Genomic DNA, 18,508 nt, shown 5'->3' on the forward strand with positions numbered 1-18,508 from the left:
GGTGGCTCTCCTGTGCCCCCCCCCCAAAAACACAACTTTGTGTAAGGACAGAAAAGAAGAGAGGACATCAAGTTTCTGGGTCTTATTTTCAGTCCGGCCAGGGTACTAACTTCCAGCCACAAGGCAGGCTTTTTCCTTCCCATAGAGCAACCATGAGCTAGAAGATCGCAGCCTCAGCCATCGACATGAAAGTGTTCCAATAAGACCGTACTCCTTGAAAAGCCCCTGAAATGAAAGTAAAAGAAGAGAAGAGAAAGTACTTACCAAGTTTGCACCGAGGATCAGAGCCCAGATGAGAAGACTCAGGCTGCATGTTGGGGACACCAAAATGATGTGAGATGGCGTCTGGAGGGAACGGTCAAGAAAGAATTCTTGAGATATTTTACGTTGCAAAAGAGGTGATTTTGTTAAAGAACAGGGACAGGATCCACGGACAGAAGGAGCTGCACTGGGGTCGTGAGGAGTGATTATATACTTTCTGTGATTATATACTTTCTATATAATCTGCTGATTATATACTTTCAAGCTGGGAGGGGGTTAGGGATAGCCTAAGTCCCTAAGGAATTTGGAAGCAAGGTTTCCAGGACCTTGAGGGGTCTTTTACTACTGTCTAGTAGAATATTAGTCATGAGACCCTTCAGATGTACATCAGTGGGCCATATGTTTGGGGGACAATTGCTAAACATATAACTTGGGGGTGGGGGGTGCGTAGAGATAAAAGAAGTTTCCAAAGGGATTTTCATGTGTTAAAGAAGACTTACAGATCCTGGCGGTTGAGCTAATGTCAAGCTAAGGTTGCCTTTTGCTTCTAGCCAAGTATTAACATTGAGGCAGCTGAGTTCCTGAAGGAAGGTCACCTTGTCTGTCCCAAGTACTTGTCAATGGGCTGTACGTTATAAGGAAATTTAATTTTTTTTAAAGATTTTATTTATTTACTTGAGAGAGAATGAGAGAGAGAGCACATGAGAGGGGGTAAGGTCAGAGGGAGAAGCAGACTCCCTGCCGAGCAGGGAGCCCGATGCGGGACTCGATCTAGGGACTCAAGGATCATGACCTGAGCTGAAGGCAGTTGCTTAACCAACTGAGCCACCCAGGCGCCCTTAACTTTTTTCCTATATTTCTTTTGCCTTTGTTCTCCACATCACACACCATCCTAAGGTGGTGTGAATATTTGTATAAACCTTGTAATTATCCTTTGAGGAACACAATACGGAAGGTAATGTATATATACTAAAAGCTCAAACGCGCTGAATGTACATTTAAAATATACCACAAGTTCTATAGCTCTGCTTCGCCTTTTGTCATTTTTCAATTCACCGCTAAGGCTCAGAACATGTAAGTGGCCTCTCGGATCACTATACTTCTCTGAGGAAAAAAGTCTGCTTTTGATCCACTTTATCCCCCTAAGAGCCAATGAACCAAAGGGAAAGCCATAGGCGGCCTGTGGGGAGAACAGCCCAGCCTCACTAAGTGCCCCTGGCGGCCGCTTTTCCTCAGGAGGAGCCTAGTTCCGAGGGCGCCTAGCAACCGTTACCGTGACAACGCCACTGGCGCTCACTCACCTCCGTGTGGATTTCCTCTGTATCCCAGAGGGTACTGCACTGTCGCGTAGCCTTCCGCCACTCTCCATCCCAACATGCAACGGGGCTCATAAAGTCGAGCGAGCGTCATCACGATGGTTATAGAAACGCCTGAAGAGGTGCGTTCGTTTAAACATTAAAACTGCCGTAATAGGTCCACAGATAAGAAAGAACTCTAAGGAGTGGTCTCAGTGATTTTTTTCGGAAAGTTGAGTTGTAAATTTCGAGGAGGAAAGCCAAATATTTCCCTAGGCTCGCTCAGGCACCGCATCGGGCAGCCCGCGCAGACCCGCGGCGTGGGGGCCTCGGGGCCCTAGGCAGGGCCCGTGCGGGAGGAAGTGGCGCTGGCTGTCCGCGCGGCGCACGTAGACCCTTCAGCGTGGAGCAATGGGAGGCCTGGAGAAGAGGAAGGTGAATGGGGCAGAAACCCGGGAGGGGTGGCCCTGGGGCGGGGGGAGGGAGGTGGGAGCGAGGGAGCCAGGGGACTGCACCTTTCCTGGCCGTGGCCACTCTTGCGTTCAGAAACGGCTGGGATCAACGGGATGAGAGACATCTATGAAAAGGGGTCCGAGGATGGGTGAGGATGGCAGTACTCGTCCGATGAAGCCCGGGAAAGAGCCCTGGAGTAGGGCTGTAAAAGAACGTTGGGAGTTGCCAAAGAAAGCCTCACTCCAAATGCAGACCGGGACGAAAGACAACTGTTTTCTGAAACAGTAATAAACATTACCATTACGTCAAGTTTATCATCTCCAAAACTTGTTATCTCTTCTCTGTTGAGCCTGCCCTGGACGCTGGGGAGGGAAACATAAACAATCAAATGTGGTCCGTGCCTTCCCCGAGCTCACTTTCTAGCGGGGAAAGGACATAAACAACCAAATAAAACGATCACATATTGTTAAATGTGATGTGAAAGATAAGGGTGGAGAATATAAAAGTATACTTACTTCAGTTAGTGTTGAGTTGAAAGGTCTCTCTGACTCAACATTTAAGCTGAAATCTGAAAGATCAGAAGATTCCAAATGGGTTCTGGGCCATGGGAGTGCTTAGCCAGCAAACCTAGCAGGGGAAACTCAGTGCCAAGACCGTTAGGTGGGGAGGACTTTCTGTGTGCAAGAAATTAGGACATCAAGATGGCTGGGGTATAGCAAACTAAGGGAAGAATGGCATTTGGTGAGTTTGAGGTTAGGGACCAGATGTGCAAGGCCTGTGAGCCTCCAGGAGGAGCTTGGATTTTATTCCAAGTGCAGTAGGCCTCAACTAAAGGAGAAGTACCGTGGTTGGTTTTTCAGGGATTTCTTGTTGCTGTATAGAGAATCACCTTGGTGGTATGAAAAGATTGGGGAAGGGATGAAGGTGAGGAAGATGTAGTTGCCTCCTGCTTCCTTCAGATTGAAAGTTCCTGTTGCCTGTTTGTGTTTAACCCAACACACTATTGGACAACCAGTAAGTGCTAGTGTTTGGAATTGGAAAGATATTAGATGGAAAATCTTCCCTTGCAGCACAGATGCAGCTATGTAAACAAATCACAATAGTTTTTAATGCTGGGTTTCACAAGCATTTCGAGCCAGATAACTTTTTTTTTTTTTTTTTTTTTTGACACAGAGCACAAGCAGAGGAGCAGCAGGCAGAGGGAGAGGGAGAAACAGGCTTCCTGCTGAGCAAGGAGCCCCCAGAACCCTGGGATCATGACCCAAGCTGAAGGCAGACACTTAACTGACTGAGCTACCCAGGCGCCTGGAGCCAGATAACCTTTGTCATAGAGAGGGCTGTCCTGTGCATCATAGGGTATTTAGTAGCATCCTGACTTTTTACACACTAGGTGCCAGTGGCACTCAACAATCCAAAATGCCTAATTCCCTTCCCTCCATCCCACACACACCCAAGGAGTAAAATCACCCCAGTTGAGAACTACTTATCTACTTGATGTTTAAAAGGATAAGCATGATAACAGACGAGTGTGTGATGTAAGGCAATGGAAAACACTTTTAATGAAGACCTAACTTTCTGAGGCAGTCTGAAACTCATCTTTGTAGCCCCAGTAGACAGTTTCTTGAGGAAAGAATAAATGAAGCGTGTATTTTGTGACAGGGGGTGATTGTAAGGTGGGGGGTCATAAACATACTCTTCGAGGGGCTGTAGGCTTATCTCTTTAGAGCTAGACCTAGCCATCAGGGTCCCTGCTGCCTTAATGCAGAGGATGATCTTGTTTGGAAAGGACATTCTTGGTACAATGCACTGCTACTCATTATCATTGATAGATGGGAACATGAGGCAGCATCTTGGCACTACAGATATCCACATGGTTGTATCAGACAGTACGCTCCTTGGGGCTAGGTAGAGACCAGGCCTTCTGTCTTCATTGCCCTCATAGCATCTACCTTAATACAAGGAACATTGTAGAGGTCCTCTTATTTTTGTTAAATGAATGAATGGTGGAGAGGAGAGGCTTTGGCTTAGAGCATGCATTCTCAGGTATCACTCACAAGGGAACAAGAATTAGTTGAAGGGGTCTTAGATATTTCAATGGGGCCTGGTGGCTCAGTCGATTAAGTTTTTGACTTTTTTTTTTTAAGAATTTATTTATTTGAGAGAGAGCACATGAGAGGGGGGAGGGTCAGAGGGAGAAGCAGACTCCCTGCTCAGCAGGGAGCCCGATGTGGGACTTGATCCTGGGACTCCAGGATCATGACCTGAGCCGAAGGCAGTTGCTTAACCAACTGAGCCACCCAGTGCCCTAAGCTTTTGACTCTTGACTTCCAGCTCAGGTTGTGATCTCAGGGTCATCAGGGTTCTGCACTCAGCGAGGAGTCTGCTGGAGATTCTCTTCCTCTGCACCTCAAGAGCTCTTTCTCTCCTCCTCCCCTTCTCTCTAAAATAAATAAAATCTTGGGGCGCCTGGGTGGCTCAGTCGGTTAAGTGGCTGCCTTCGGCTCAGGTCATGATCCCAGGGTCCTGGGATCGAGCCCCGCATCGGGCTCCCTGCTCAGTGGAGAGTCTGCTTCTCCCTTTCCCTCTCCCTGCCTCTCTGCCTACTTGTGCTCTCTCTCTATCTCTCTGTCAAATAAATAAATAAAATCTTTAAAACAAAAAAAAAGGACCACAGTACATAATAATCTTTGGTATGCCTGCAGTATTAACATTTCCTGGGGCTGTGAGAGGGGACAGTTAAGGGGGGAAACGGTCTAAAAAGGCTTCTGGTGGTAGGGGTTGGTTGTAATAAAAAAGTTGAAAAAACTGGCTTAGGGGATTAGGCACTGAGGCTGAGGACTCAGACCTATGTTTGAATCCCAGCCCTTGAAAAGCTGTGTGACCTGGATAGGTTATTTCACTGAGCCTGTTTCTTCTCAGTAAAATGGGAATTTTAATGGCACCCATGCCATGGTGTTGTGAGGATTAAATGAAATAATGTGTGGAAATCACTAATTATAACGGCTAATACTTAGAGCTACTACCAAGTACTTGGCGTAGCACCTGATCCATAGCAACCTTGTGGTCCCCAGCATCATGGAGATGTGTGTGTCCTTTACACCGATTATTGCAAGGACAGTGCAGGAAAGCATGTTCAGGCAGGTGGACTCCCTCCCTATAGCATTTCCTGTCCCAGAAGCCTCTTGGCTACTTGTCCACAGTGACTGTTGCCTCTGGCATGAGACATGCCCAGAGATTGATGTCATCACTGCAATCACTGCTAATGGTCAATTGGTTTTTTTCTCCCCAAGTATGAACGAGGCTCTGCCACCAACTACATCACCCGAAACAAAGCCCGGAAGAAGCTGCAGCTGAGCCTGGCTGACTTCAGGTGAGGTTGGAGAAGGGTGGACTAGGGGAGCCACGGGGGGGTGCCCGGGCAGTGAGTCACACTCAGTGATGGTGAAGATTCAGCCGCATCCCTGTCTTACCTGCGCTGCCACAAACTCTGTCTAGAATTCTGATAAGCCTTCCTCTTTCTTGTCTGGTTTTGCTTTAATGAGCTGTGCTTTGCCAGGGGTGGGTCTGTGGGGAAGCTGGAGAATGGGTCATGCCACTCTGGGTCATCAGAATGAGCTCACTGCTACAGTGCGTTGCTGCTTTCTGTCTGGGTCTTTGTCACCCATCCCCTCCCTTCTGGCAGAACAGACCTCTGATCCTGAAGCTAGGGGTTCTCAGCTCCTCGTAGAGTCAAATCCATAGTTTCATACAGCCTATGGGCCCTGCTTTGTGGCCCACTTTTAGTCACCCAGCACCTTCCACCCTTACAGCCTCTGTCCTTCTAGAATGCTTTTCCCTCTACCTTTTATATTGCTGAAATATCAGTTTCTCAGTAAGTCCTTTCCTGACTGCCTTTGCTAAAAGGGGTACCTGCCATCTGGCCCCTGTCAACATCCTGATTGTTTCTTTTCTGGTGTGTGTGACAATCTACATTAGGTGATTTTCAGGGACTTGTGATTGTCAGATCCTGCACAGGGACATGAATTCTCCAAGGGCAGGGCCCCTGTTTTCCTTGTTCACTGCTGTTTTGTAGGCCTGGTGTGGCCAGGGTTCACGTTTACTGATAGAAGGAATGGCCTTTATCTTCCAGGCGGCTTTGCATCCTGAAAGGCATTTATCCCCATGAGCCCAAACATAAGAAGAAGGTTAATAAGGGCTCCACAGCGGCCCGAACTTTTTACCTTCTTAAAGACATCAAGTTCCTCCTCCATGAGCCCATCGTCAACAAGTTCCGGGAATACAAGGTAAGGCCGGGGCTCTAGGGTCTGGATGGCGTCCATCACTGCTCTGTGACCCACCAACTAACCATGGGCAGATTGTTTAACTTCTCTGAGCAAGCCTCAAAGAAATGTCTCCAGGATTAACTGAGATCACATGTGGAAATGTGCACAGAACCTGGCAAATGATTAATGCTTTACCTGTTGTACCTTTCCCCTGGTTCTTTTGGAAAGTAAATTTATTGCCTTGAAGCAAAGATGGTACTATTTCAGGGGCTCTTTGGTGTATTCTCTGCCCAAAGAAACTGCTCCTTTTAAAATTCTTTCTGGAATTGCTCCCAGGAGACCAAGCTTTCCATTCCATAAATGGAAACCATTAACTGCTCAAATGCCACAGGGAAAACAGAAACCTCATTAGACCAAATGCTGATAATTGAAAGTAGACTGTTGTTACTGAAGCCTTTGTGGAGCAGCCGGGCCAGGCTGAGCCCTGGGCTGGGAGAGGTGAGGCGCCACCTGGTGGCCACAGGAGACTGGCCAGCACCTGCTCCTGGCCCTCTTACTCAAGTCCAGGAGGTAGGTGGCTCGTTCTGTTTTGCTGCTGGGTTCTTTTAACTACTTAAACTCACTGCATTGGAAGAGGGCCTGTTGTGGGAAATGGCTATCTTGACTATTCAGCAGAGGTAGCTTTAGAGCCTCTGAAGAGCACCAAGGGCAGGCCTGACCAAAAGTACTTACAGGGAAGACATGAGTTGGTTTGGAGGACCTTCTGAGCCCATGCCTGGCCTCAGCTGCATTTTCCTGTGTGACCTAGCCCAAAACATGGACCCATGGCTTGTTTCACGCCCACACAGACTGGTGCTCAGAATGGAGGCCAGCTGGGCGCCTGGGTGGCTCAGTTGGTTAAGCGACTGCCTTCGGCTCAGGTCATGATCCTGGAGTCCTGGGATCGAGTCCCGCATCGGGCTCCCTGCTCAGCGGGGAGTCTGCTTCTCCCTCTGACCCTCCCCCCCTCATGCTCTCCCTCTCTCTCATTCCCTCTCAAATAAATAAATAAATAAATAAATCTTTAAAAAAAAAAAAAAAAGAATGGAGGCCAGCTTTCCTGGCCCTGAGCCGCCTTGCCGGCAGGTCGCTTAGCCTCAGTTGGAAAACGGCTGAAAACATTGTGTTTTCATGTAAACATGTAGCGGAGTCAGCACATCTGAGTGGTTATCTCTGGTCATCCATCACAGGGGTGCACCAACCTGGCTCTACTCATCCGTGTGGGTCAGTTTTGATGTTTTTTGGAGTTTGCTCTTTTATACATCCCAGCTGAGGGGATCAGACGGCACAATCAGACAGCTGTGGTCAGCTTCAGGAGGCCCTGAGAGTCCTCCTGCCCCGTGTGTCCCTCTTTGGTGGAAGAGGGGTCTCCAGGAGCCCTTGGCCCCAGCATCAGTGATCTCTCTTCTTTCCCAGGTTTTTGTCCGGAAGCTCCGGAAGGCCTATGGGAAGAGTGAGTGGAACACTGTGGAGCGTCTGAAGGACAACAAGCCCAACTACAAACTTGACCACATTGTCAAGGAGCGGTAAGTTAGGGACTCAGTCCTAGCACTGGGACTAAGACCAGAATTCTGCTCAAGTTGCTGGCATCCTTTTGGAGGAAGCAGACCAAAAAACCAAACAAATTGCTAGCATGATTGCAAGTCACAGCAAGTGCCATGTGGGATGCTAACTGCATGAAGGGACCTGGGGGACATATGTTACCTACAGGTTTGTCAGAGTAGGTGTCTGGGGGCAGACACTTGAGCCAGCCAAGGGAGATATGGTCCAAGCAGAAGAAACAGCAGATGCAAAGGCCCTGTGGTGATTGAGATCCAGAATTCTGGGATTGCACCCCAGGTACATGGGGCAGACATGGCTGGGTGCCTCTGATTTTTTTTTTTTCTTTTTAAAGATTTTATTTATTTATTTGACAGAGAGAGAGCACAAGCAGGTGGAGCAGCAGGCAGAGGAAGAGGGAGAAGTAGGCTCCCTGCTGAGCAGAGAGCCTGATGCCGGGCTCAATTCCAGGACCCTGGGAGCATGACCTGAGCCCAGGCGCCCTGGGGTGCCTCTGATCTTAAGTGTTCTTGTCCAGCCTTCTCAGTAGTCCCACTCATCCATCGGCTAAGTCAGTGGTTCTTAACCAGTAGCAGTTTTGGCCCCCAGGAGACATTTGGCAATGTCTGGAGACACTTGTGGTTCTCATGATTTGGACATGGGGCAGGGGAAGGCATCCTACTGGTGTGTAATGGGTAAAGACCAGGGAAGCTGCTAAACACCCTACAGTGCACAGGACAGTTCCCACCACACAGAACAACTGGCCCAAATTGTCAGTGGTGGTAAGGTTCAGAAACCCTGGGCTAGTGAATGTCCATCTTCTCTTGGGGGCTGACGGCTTGGAAATACTCACTCCAGGCTGGATAGACTTGGCACCACTGAGTCAGGCCAGCCATGGGCTAACAGCCTGACATGTGGTGTCCTCACCACAGCTCTGCAGCCTGCAAGCTGGGCGGCCCGAGAAGAGTTCCTGCTCCAAGCACGTCCTCCTCCAAGCGCGTGTGGAGCAAATGCAAAACTTGCACTAGGAAAAAGCCAAGTGTCTGGATTCATGCCCACACCAGGTGGCAGTGTGGTTATGGTGTTGCAAATCTGTGTCACCCCCCCCCCCCCGCCCGTCTCCTTAGCCATCGCCTAAAAAAAAAACAGGTGGCTCAGACATAGTTGGGGCTGTTTCTACGAAGGTCCTGGCCCGTTTGGTGGGTTTGTGCGTGAGGTGTAGAAGGAACTTGGAGGCACCAGAGGGGGCCCATTGAGGTTTCCGCCTGAGCACCAGAAGACCTGATGCCCCTCCTCTTGTTGTCTTTGGAGAGGTCCCTGTAGCCTTTCTTCTATCTCAGTGTGGTTTGAAGACTGGCAGGCTCCTCCTGGTGTATTGCAGGGAGTAATGCCACCTTGGGCTGGAAGGACCCTGGCCATCTCTGGTTTCATGGCTTTCAGAGTCCCTTTTTGAAGCAGCAGAATGCTTTCTGCAAAAGAAAGCTTCCTGGAAGGCAGTTTGGGTGCCAGAGGCTCCGACAGCTGCTCTGGCTAGGGGAGGGAGGCCCGAGGCCCTGTCTGTCCACTTGTCCCCAGGCGTTTCCAGGGAGCTACAGGAGCCCAATTTTAAACCAACAGTCTGGTCCAACAATGTCATTTTCCAAATGAAATCACTGGGGTTGGGTGAGGCCAAGTGACCTATCCTGGGTCACACCTGGGACTGGAATGAGGTGTATTATACATATCCCAGTGTCCTCTCCATGACCCAGGCCCCCATCCCTCAGCAGGGCAGCCACACAGTAGTGAATCTTGCCAAGGACGGCTCATTCTCATCAGCTTCCTCATTTGTCACAGGATTCTTGGAAGCGCTTTCTTGCTCTGGCTTTTCTTGGCCCAGGACTGAAAAAATCCCAACATTTTTACCCTTTGGTTCCAATTGGTTCTGGAAACTAGACAGAGCGCTGGGTGATGAGGGACAAGACATAACTCACTCTGGTGACGCCTGGGGTGACTGACAGAGTGGACGAGGAGTCCAGCCCCCGCCCCCGGAGCCCAGGTTGACCAGGCTTGTGAGCACTGCCCTCCTGGCCGTGCAGGTACCCCACATTCATAGACGCTCTGCGGGACCTGGATGATGCCCTCTCCATGTGCTTCCTCTTCTCCACCTTCCCACGGACTGGCAAGTGCCACGTGCAGACCATTCAGTTGTGCCGCCGGCTCACTGTGGAGTTCCTGCACTACGTCATAGCTGCCCGCGCCCTGCGCAAGGTGAGCCCATGGCCACCGGGGGAAGGGGCCACCGCTCTGCTCCCTGCCCTGCCTCCCAGTGCTTTTCAGCCTACTGTCCCCTCCCCCTAGGTCTTCCTGTCCATCAAAGGCATTTACTACCAGGCCGAGGTGCTAGGGCAGCCCATTGTGTGGATTACACCCTATGCCTTCTCCCATGACGTGAGTATGCCCATTGGGAAGGTGGGGGCTTGTGCTGGGCCATTGCTCTTTCTCTGGCTCCTAGACAGATGTAAGGACTTGGGCAGAGGTGGGGTTTTGTTGTCCTGCATAGTCCAGCATGTGCTGGGTTCCCGAGTGCGGCCGGGGTAGGATGTGGGGTGAGGAATGTACCACACAGCATCATAGTGAGAGCCGGAGCCATGCTGTGTGCAGTCCTCCCCAACTGGGTGCCCTTGGACGTGTTCCTGCATTTCTCTGTGCCTCAGTTAATAAATGATGTGCTTCCACTTTCTAAGTCTTGTTCTGAGGATTTAAGGAAAAAAATCTCTCCAAGTGCCTGGTGCTTGGTCCTTTGGGACTGCTGAGTGAGCAGTGAGCAGCTTCCAAAGCTCGGACAGTAGCTGAGCCCAGCCCTACCTTCAGAGCCCTGGGGTCATCGTCCCGCTCTCCCACTAGTGGCTGCCAGACCTTGGCCAAGCTGCTGTGCTTAACTCCTCAGCTTCCCCTGACTCTCACCCAAGGCTGGGGGACTGGGTGAGGTGGGGGAGGGTGAGTACATGAGAAGCCACTAGCCCATGGCACTACTTCCTATTTATCTTGGTTTAGGCTGGGTGTTTTGGGCAGGGATTCACAGGGAGAAATCCTGGTTTTGCCTCCTCATGGGGCAGCATTAGCCTCTAGTCCCCCACATGATCTGGGCCAGGCTCTTCTTCTGCCTGACTTGTCATCCTGTGGGCCTGCATGTGGCCTGGTCTCCTGCCTGTGCCTGGAGCAGCAGATGCACCAGCATGGCTGGACAATCTGTTTGCTGACCAGGTTATCAGGTGCTGCGGGGTGAGCTGGGGGTCTGGGCCCCTCCCCTTTACTCTGGGCTGGCGGGGGTCCAAGGCCAGAACCCACTCTGACTGCAGGGTAGTGGAGATGTTTGGGGGCAGGCTGCAGTCCGTGGGTGAGAGGCGACTTGGCCCTCAGCAGTGCCCTCTTCCCACTCTCCGGGGCCGGCCTGTTGGCCAGAGTATGGCCCTTCCCTCTTCCCTGGTCCATCCCTCCTCTCCACCTCCTTCCTTCCTGTCTTCTTGCCATGCCTCCTTCCTCCCTAGCTCTCCCTCTTTTTCCTTCTCTCTGATGTTCCACCCCCATGCTGCTCAGACTGGTCTTTGTATGTCCTCCGGGTGGTGAATAGGGCCCTGTGGAGGCCAGCCTCCACACAGCTGGCCCTGGGGGAAGGGAACAGGCCGCCCATTCCTCCTTCCTCCCTGGCCGGCTCACTGCCACTACTTCCTCTCAGCCAGAGGATGGGGGACCAGTCCTGGGTCATTACTGAGGCCCTCCTGTGCCTTCTTCCCCTGAGCAGCTAGTGCTGGACTCCTCAAAGTAGGACCCAGGCAGGTAGTAGGTGGGCTGGGAAGTGGGGTGATGGGACTCTGCTCAGCGCTGTGCTGTCGAAAATGGAGTTATTGGGGCGCCTGGGTGGCTCGGTCATTAGGCGTCTGCCTTCGGCTCAGGTCATGATCCCAGGGTCCTGGGATGGAGCCCCACATTGGGCTCCGTGCTCCATGGGAAGCCTGCTTCTCCCTCTCCCACTCCCCCTGCTTGTGTTCCTGCTCTCGCTGTCTCTTTTTCTGTCAAATAAATAAAATCTTAAAAAAAAGAAAGAAAGAAAAAGAAAATGGAGTTATGGAGTTAGTTCTCAGATGCTTCCCTAGCAGATGCTCTTGGAAGGACGGAGGTGTGAATGGGGGCACAGGTGGAGTACCTCTTGGTCCCTGCACCTTCATACCCACACTGCCTAATGGCAGAATAGAGAAACAGCACAAGGTCATGGGCATGCCTGGCATAAAAGGGATGTTGTGATCATTACCACTTTTGACCTTGTTCAGCATATTCTGCCGTCCAGGTCCTGGGGGGTCAACAGGGCTGGGCTAGCCTCCCTGGTTGTGGGGGGAGTGCTGCTCAAGAGGCGAGGCACTTCATCTGGCTCTCAGTTCCTTCCCCTGTTTTGCTTTATCAACTCCTCAAGGGCACAGATAAGCCCTGTCATGTCCCCTGCTTGCTGGGTCGCCAGCTCTCGAGGGTAGCCATGTGCTTTTGCCCCAAGCAGGCAGCTTTTCTCCTGCCATTTCTCCAGAGCTCCCTGGGGCCAAGCCAGGCAGCTGTCCCATCCTGTCCTGGGTCCTCAAGCTGTAGTTTTGCCTCTGGCTTGGGCCTGAGACCAGGTCGCTGAATTGAGTGTTCATCCCAAGCCTCCTGCCAAGGTGTGAGGGTGCTGAGTTCCATCCCCCCAGGCCGACAGACACCAGCTGGGCTGGTGATGGGGCTAGGCATGGGGGGGAAGCTAGCAGGCGAGCCCTGGAGAAGATGTTAAATGAAGATTGTAGGATGACTCATAGAGAAGGATGAGCTCTGACCAGACTGGCCCTGGAAGGCCGCCTCTGACCAAGTCTGGTTTGAGCTGGGACTTACCAGATGAGTAGGGAACTAGGGCAGGGGCAGGGGAGCTCCAGCCAGTCCCTTTCATCTTCCCCTTTATGGCTTGGGGATCTGGCACTGGCCTCAGGATGCCCCTAACCCTGGGGAACCCTGTCCAGAGCCTCCCCCGAAGTGCTTGTGGTGGGACATGCCACACAGCCCCTTCTCATGGGGCGGGGGTCTGAAGGCAGGGCTGCCATGGAGGGGCCTTGGGCAGGCTGGAATGCCTCCCATGGGGGTTGTCAGTGCCGTCTTTCCCCTCTACCTGCCCGCACTGCCAATGGGTCCCCTGTGCCCCCCAGCACCCGACAGACGTTGACTACAGGGTCATGGCCACCTTCACCGAGTTCTACACCACTCTGCTGGGCTTCGTCAACTTCCGCCTCTACCAGTCACTCAACCTGCACTACCCACCCAAGGTAGGGCCACAGCCCAGCCCAGGTCCTTCTCAGTGTGCAGGGGCCATGGCCCTGCTCTCCCCACATGGAGGCGGGGGCTCTGGCATCCTCTCCCTCTGACCTTCCCCCTGCCTCCCAGCTGGAGGGTCAGGTCCACACAGAGGCGAAGGCCAGTGAGGACACCTACGCGTTGGACTCCGAGAGCTCCATGGAGGTGAGAGAGGCTTCCAGAGCACTGGCCCTGCATCCTCCCACAGAAGGGTGGTCACTGGCCTGGGGGTGGGGTTGTGCATGGCTAGATGGGTGGGCTCGGGGCTTGCCCTTGGAACCCAAGCCCACTGACGTCCCAGAACTGTCACTGCTCCCCCTTCCCCACCCTGACCATGCTCCCAGACAAGACCTCCCACCTGTAAGCAGCAGCCCTGCTTCTTTCCTGTAGAAATTGGCGGCGCTGGGTGCCAGTCTGGCCCGCATGGTGGTGCCTGTGGAGGAGGAGGCTGAGGTGGATGAGTTTCCTGCAGATGGGGTGAGGACCGTGTGCCGGCGGAGGGGGGTGCCTTGGGACTGAAGGGTCTAGAGAGACGCTGGGGACCATCTCTGCCCTGTGCCCTCCAGTGCGGGGCTGGGCAGGCCCGACGGTGGCACGGCCTCTTTTGTGGCAGGAGACGACAGCGCAGGCGGAGGGCCTCAGGAAGGAGCTGGAGGCACAGGAAAAGCACAAGAAACTTTTTGAGGGCCTGAAGTTCTTCCTGAACCGTGAGGTGCCCCGCGAGGCCCTGGCTTTCGTCATCAGGTAGGAGGCTGATGGCAGCGGCTGTGCCCCGCTTTGGGCTGGGTCCCAGCCTGGACGCCCGCGGTGACCTCGGATGGTGGCAGCAACCACGCCTCAGGCCTGTACTGCACATTCACCGGAGTGGGTGTGCAGAGCGTTCAGCCCGAGCACGCGGGAGGCACTCACCCCCGGGCAGCTAGCACCACCTTCTCACCGGCTTAAGGCCAGCCCCCGCTGGGCCAGCACTGGAGGTGTCGGCCCGATGACGGGGGAGATCCCGGTGTGGGGGGAGGGCACGGGTGTGTCCTAGGAGGGGGAGCTTGTGGGCCACCTTCATGCTGGCGCTTCATGCTGAATACTCTTGTCCTTTCCCCCTGTGCCTGTAGGAGCTTTGGGGGCAATGTGTCCTGGGACCAGTCTCTGTGCATTGGGGCCACATATGATGTCACAGACTCTTGCATCACCCACCAGATCGTGGACCGGCCTGGGCAGCAGACACCTGTTATCGGCAGGTAGGTCCGCAGGGCTCTCATCCTTCTCTGTCTGTTTGGGTTTCTGGGGGCGGAGGTCTGTCTCCAGCCCCAGATGCAGAGGGGCTTCAGGTTGCTTCCATGACCTGTCTCTGCCACCAGGTACTATGTGCAGCCCCAGTGGGTGTTCGACTGTGTGAATGCACGGCTCCTCCTCCCCGTGGCAGACTACTTCCCCGGAGTGCAACTGCCTCCACACCTCTCGCCCTTCGTGTCGGAGAAGGAAGGAGATTATGTCCCTCCCGAGAAGCTGAAGCTGTTGGCCCTGCAGCGGGGAGAGCACCCAGGTGAGCGGGCCAGGCGATGGGGTGGATAGGTTCTTCTGGGCTGGCTTTGGCCTCACCTTATTGTTTCCCTCCTTGGCTACAAAGGTGGCAAGCTCCTGAGAATGGGACAGCAGGGGCACAAAGCCCTTTAAACCAGCCTTTGGAGTCAGGCTTAGGAGAAGGGAACACGTGTGTCCTACAGTCAGCTGTCACTTGATGTTCAGAGTGACCAAGCAGGAGCGGTCTGGAAGTTGTCATGGGTATTTACATAGGAGGTGGCAGAGCTCAGGGTTGGGGACCTGGAGTTTGCTCCGAAGGCAGCTGGGGCTGTGGGGAGAGGTGCCAGGAGGAGCCACAATTGGGACAGCCGTGCACTCTCTTTGGAATGTCTTCGTGGCTGAAGAGTGTGGTGGCTGGGCCCAGCTGTTGGTCTGCAGGGAGAAGGGGAGGCTCCTGGGGCTTTCAGAAGTCATTGGCCTTTTATAGGGAATATGGGTGAGTCTGAAGAGGAGGATGAGGAGGAAGACAATGATGGTGATGGTGATGAAGGGGGAGAAAATGAAGAGGAGGAGGAAGAAGATGCGGAGGCTGGTTCAGAAAAGGAAGAAGAGGCCCGGCTGACAGCCCTGGAGGAGCAGAGGATGGACGGGAAGGTACTGGGTGGCTGACGGGGGGCACAGCCTGGGAAGCAGCCACACTGGCCATCTTTGGTGCCAGCCTGGGCCCAGAAGGGCAAGAGCCAGGGGACTGGTGGGGGTGTGGGGACCCAGCATCCACAAGTGTCCGCCCTGTGTCCCCAGAGGCCCAGAGTGATGGAAGGCACCGTGAAGCTGGAGGACAAGCAGAGGCTGGCCCAGGAGGAGGAGAATGAAGCCAAGCGCCTGGCCATCATGATGATGAAGAAGCGGGAGAAGTACCTTTATAACAAGATCATGTTTGGCAAGAGGCGCAAAATCCGAGAGGTGAGTCCCCGCCACCCGCCTGAGACTCCAGGTGTGGCCACCGGATGTGGCTGCACAGGTGAACTTGGGGGCCAACTGGCTCTCCTCTGCGCAGACTCTGGGCCCTTTCTTAGCCTTTTTCTGAGGTTGCCCGTCTGGCCTGGCCCGGCCCAGCCCCTGGGGCCCCCGCCCAGGCCTGTATGGGCAGCTTGGTGTCAACAGATTGTGGCTGGGCTTTCTTCAGAGTTTCAGTCTCCTTTCTGACACCTAGCTCTTTCTGAGTTTACTGGCATCTGGGGACAGAGGTGTCCCAGCAGACTCAGGACCCACTTTCACAAACGACCACTTAATAGATGTGCATAAAGCAGGAGGGACTGTGGGAGGTTTGGGTTAGGTTTCTATTTTGTTTCCTCTTGTTCACAAAGCCATAGATGCTCATTGTAAAAAAAAAAAAAGTTTTTTTTTTTTTTTTAAGTGCTTTACATACCAGAACTCTATAATCGATGATGCAGGAGTGCCTCACGATCCTGCCTTTGGGGTGATGTGTAGTAACAGCGCCTCAGTTTCTTCTGTGTGTGTAATAACAGGGGATTTTAGATCCATCATGCTGCATACAGATTGTTTTGCAGTGTGTTTTTCATTTAACCAAAGGGTGAATTTCTTGGCTATGACCTCATACAAGTGACCTGTTCTCTAGATAGGATTAGTTTTTCATTTTGAAGCATTCTTAGAAGACACCCTTGAGCACATCCCTGCCTCCCTCTGAAGTCTCTGCAGGGTATATTCACGGGCATGTAATTGCCAGGTTGAAAGGCCTAGGTATGTTTTGTAGTAGATGTTGCCAAATGGGCCGCAGGGGAAAGACCCTTCCCTAGCAACCTGGTGAAGGTTTGATTGGCACTCAGCTTTCCCAAGGAGGAAGGTAAAAATGGGGCAGTTGCTTCCAGCTCTGGGAGCCTGGGATCCTCCTTAACTTGTTATGGGCCCATTGAATCATAGAGCCCTAAAAGCAAAGGTAAAAGCTTGTTTTATTGCCTGAGGTTGTTCAATTAGTTGTTTTTCCTCCTGGTCATTTGCCTCTTTAACTTTCCTGGAAGCTCTGCCTTTAAGGGACAGCCTTGAGTAGGAAGAGGAGAGGTACCCCACAATCACAGTGTGATCCCCCCCTTTCTCCTCACAGGCCAACAAACTGGCAGAGAAGCGGAAAGCCCACGATGAGGCTGTGAGGTCTCAGAAGAAGGCCAAGAAGGCCAGGCCAGTGTGAGTGGTGGCAGCCTCTTGATGGGCGAGGCCCACTCTGGCTGTTGGACTTGGCACAGGCAGGCCAGAGGACCCAGGCTTGGTGGCAGACCAGTCTCTTCTGTTTTCATCCCCTTCCTCCCCCTGCCGGCCCTGGCTTCCTCTCACGCTCTCTGACTGGAGCCCCAGCCTCCGTTGGATGGAGCTCCCTGCTGGTGGCTGGGCAGAGGAGAGGCCTCTGTGCCCAGCCCAACTTGATGCTCCCAGGAGTCAGTGACATCAAGGGTAGGGGCCTGACCAAGCCCCTCACCGGCTGCTTCCGTTTCCCCTGGCTTTCTGCAGCGCCCCCTTCCCCCCATGGTTGGACCTGTGATTCTCCTGCTGCTATGATGGGGTGAGGGTGAGGAAGCATTTGTTATTAAACAGCTGGAGTTTTAGAACCAGTTGAATTCTATTTCATGAGCCTTCGTGGGATTGGAGAAGGGCCACTTAGTGAAGTGGAGTCTGCCCTTGGCTCACGTTCCAGCCCAGGTATTTTTCCTCTGTGAATGGTGCTTCCTCCTGTGTAAATTAAGGGTAAAAATTCTGGAGCCTCTCTGGGGGGTGGGGGCAGGGGGCGGGGGAGGAGGGTTCAGTGATAATGTTATGTAGACTCAGTAGTGTCAAGTGTCTAGTAAGTAAGGTACTCTGTATATACCAACTGTGATTGTCATAACTTGCTGCTAGAGTGAGCCCAGAACGTGGAAGCCAGCACCTGATAGATCTGTGGGGCTTGAGTTGCGGGTACCAGCTTTACCTTGTAGGCTCCTTGGCAGAACCACCCGGTAACCCCCACTGTGGGTGTTGCATGCAGTCTGACCTGTGACCCTTGCTGGGCCATCCTTGCAGCTTCCCGCCTGACCCTACCAGTGCCCTTGCCGAGACCTGGAGAGACATGCCTTTACCCAGACGGCCAGAGCCTCACAGCAGGACCAGGGCCAGAAGCCAGGGCTCGGGATGGTCACTCAGCCCCTCCTAGATCAGGCAGGGAATTTCTGAATCGCCCCCTCTTGGGGGGCTGAGGGCTGTCAGGAGCAGAAGCCAGGGTGGCAGATTGTGGGTTTGGAACTGGGCTTCATATATCCCCAATCTAGGCACCTGAGGGCCTTGGCCCTCTTCCCCTCACTGTGCCCAGGCTCTGTAGAAGTTTTTTGGGCAGTGGCTGCAGGCCCACCCTGGGGAGGGGGGGACGGGGTGGGAGGAGAGTTTGGGCAGGCTCTGACAGAGGGACCAGAGGACCCAGGGCCCCTGTCTCAGCCGGGCCTTGCAGGGGGTGGAGAGGGCTATGTTATACTCTGGCATGCTCGTGGGGGTGGGGGGTGTGGATGTGTTTCCAGAGGCAGGGATGGGATCAGGGCCTTTGGAGCCAAAGCCTGCCACCCTAGGGAATGACTTGGGCCTGCCTGGGTGCGTGTGCATCCCAGGGCCATGGCAGGGGTGCTAGGGCAAGGCTGGAGAGCAAGCCAATCGGATCCCGAAAAATCCCTGGCAGCCATACGGATGTGGAATTTTCCCCATTCCAAAGTCGCCCAGTACTGGCGGGGGCAGCGGGGCTCTGACGCAGCCCGTGGCCCACTG

General features: G+C 53.3%; 2 protein-coding genes across 6 annotated transcripts in view; one reads left to right on the plus strand and one right to left on the minus strand.

Moving 5' to 3' along the window:
- TCN2 (transcobalamin 2) overlaps window positions 1–1,631 on the minus strand; it is a 46,088-nt gene extending 44,457 nt beyond the window's left edge. The window contains exons 1-2 of one of the 5 annotated variants that reach the window (XM_028124733.2): window positions 1,563–1,631; window positions 265–345 (exon numbers count right to left, since the gene is read on the minus strand). In XM_028124733.2, the coding sequence (XP_027980534.2) occupies window positions 265–313 (49 nt within the window). In that variant the 5' untranslated portion in view covers window positions 314–345; window positions 1,563–1,631. Of the gene's footprint in view, window positions 1–264; window positions 348–1,562 lie in introns of those variants that run through there. The other 4 variants (XM_028124738.2, XM_028124734.2, XM_028124742.2 and 1 more) reach the window with 4 other exon arrangements.
- Window positions 1,632–1,902: 271 nt separating this feature from the next.
- Window positions 1,903–17,334, plus strand: PES1 (pescadillo ribosomal biogenesis factor 1). The gene is made up of 15 exons (XM_028124747.2): window positions 1,903–1,991; window positions 5,300–5,379; window positions 6,139–6,292; window positions 7,727–7,836; window positions 9,925–10,096; window positions 10,187–10,276; window positions 13,048–13,164; window positions 13,283–13,357; window positions 13,583–13,669; window positions 13,806–13,936; window positions 14,302–14,427; window positions 14,548–14,732; window positions 15,198–15,364; window positions 15,512–15,673; window positions 16,833–17,334. Exons 1-15 carry the CDS (start codon window positions 1,968–1,970, stop codon window positions 16,914–16,916), a joined length of 1,764 nt encoding a protein of 587 aa, XP_027980548.1. The 5' UTR covers window positions 1,903–1,967; the 3' UTR covers window positions 16,917–17,334.
- Window positions 17,335–18,508: the final 1,174 nt, after the last annotated feature.

This window comes from Eumetopias jubatus, unplaced genomic scaffold (genome assembly GCF_037043125.1).
Source record: "Eumetopias jubatus isolate StellerSeaLion01/CBP00866 unplaced genomic scaffold, mEumJub1_p1.0 scaffold_16, whole genome shotgun sequence".
Lineage (NCBI taxonomy): Eukaryota > Metazoa > Chordata > Mammalia > Carnivora > Otariidae > Eumetopias > Eumetopias jubatus.

Coding starts and splice junctions, on each gene's coding strand:
- PES1 (XM_028124747.2), top strand. CDS start 1,968: ATGGGAGGCCTGGAGAAGAGGAAG. Junction 14,428..14,547: donor CAGACACCTGTTATCGGCAG/GTAGGTCCGCAG, acceptor CTCTGCCACCAG/GTACTATGTGCAGCCCCAGT. Junction 15,674..16,832: donor AGAGGCGCAAAATCCGAGAG/GTGAGTCCCCGC, acceptor TTCTCCTCACAG/GCCAACAAACTGGCAGAGAA.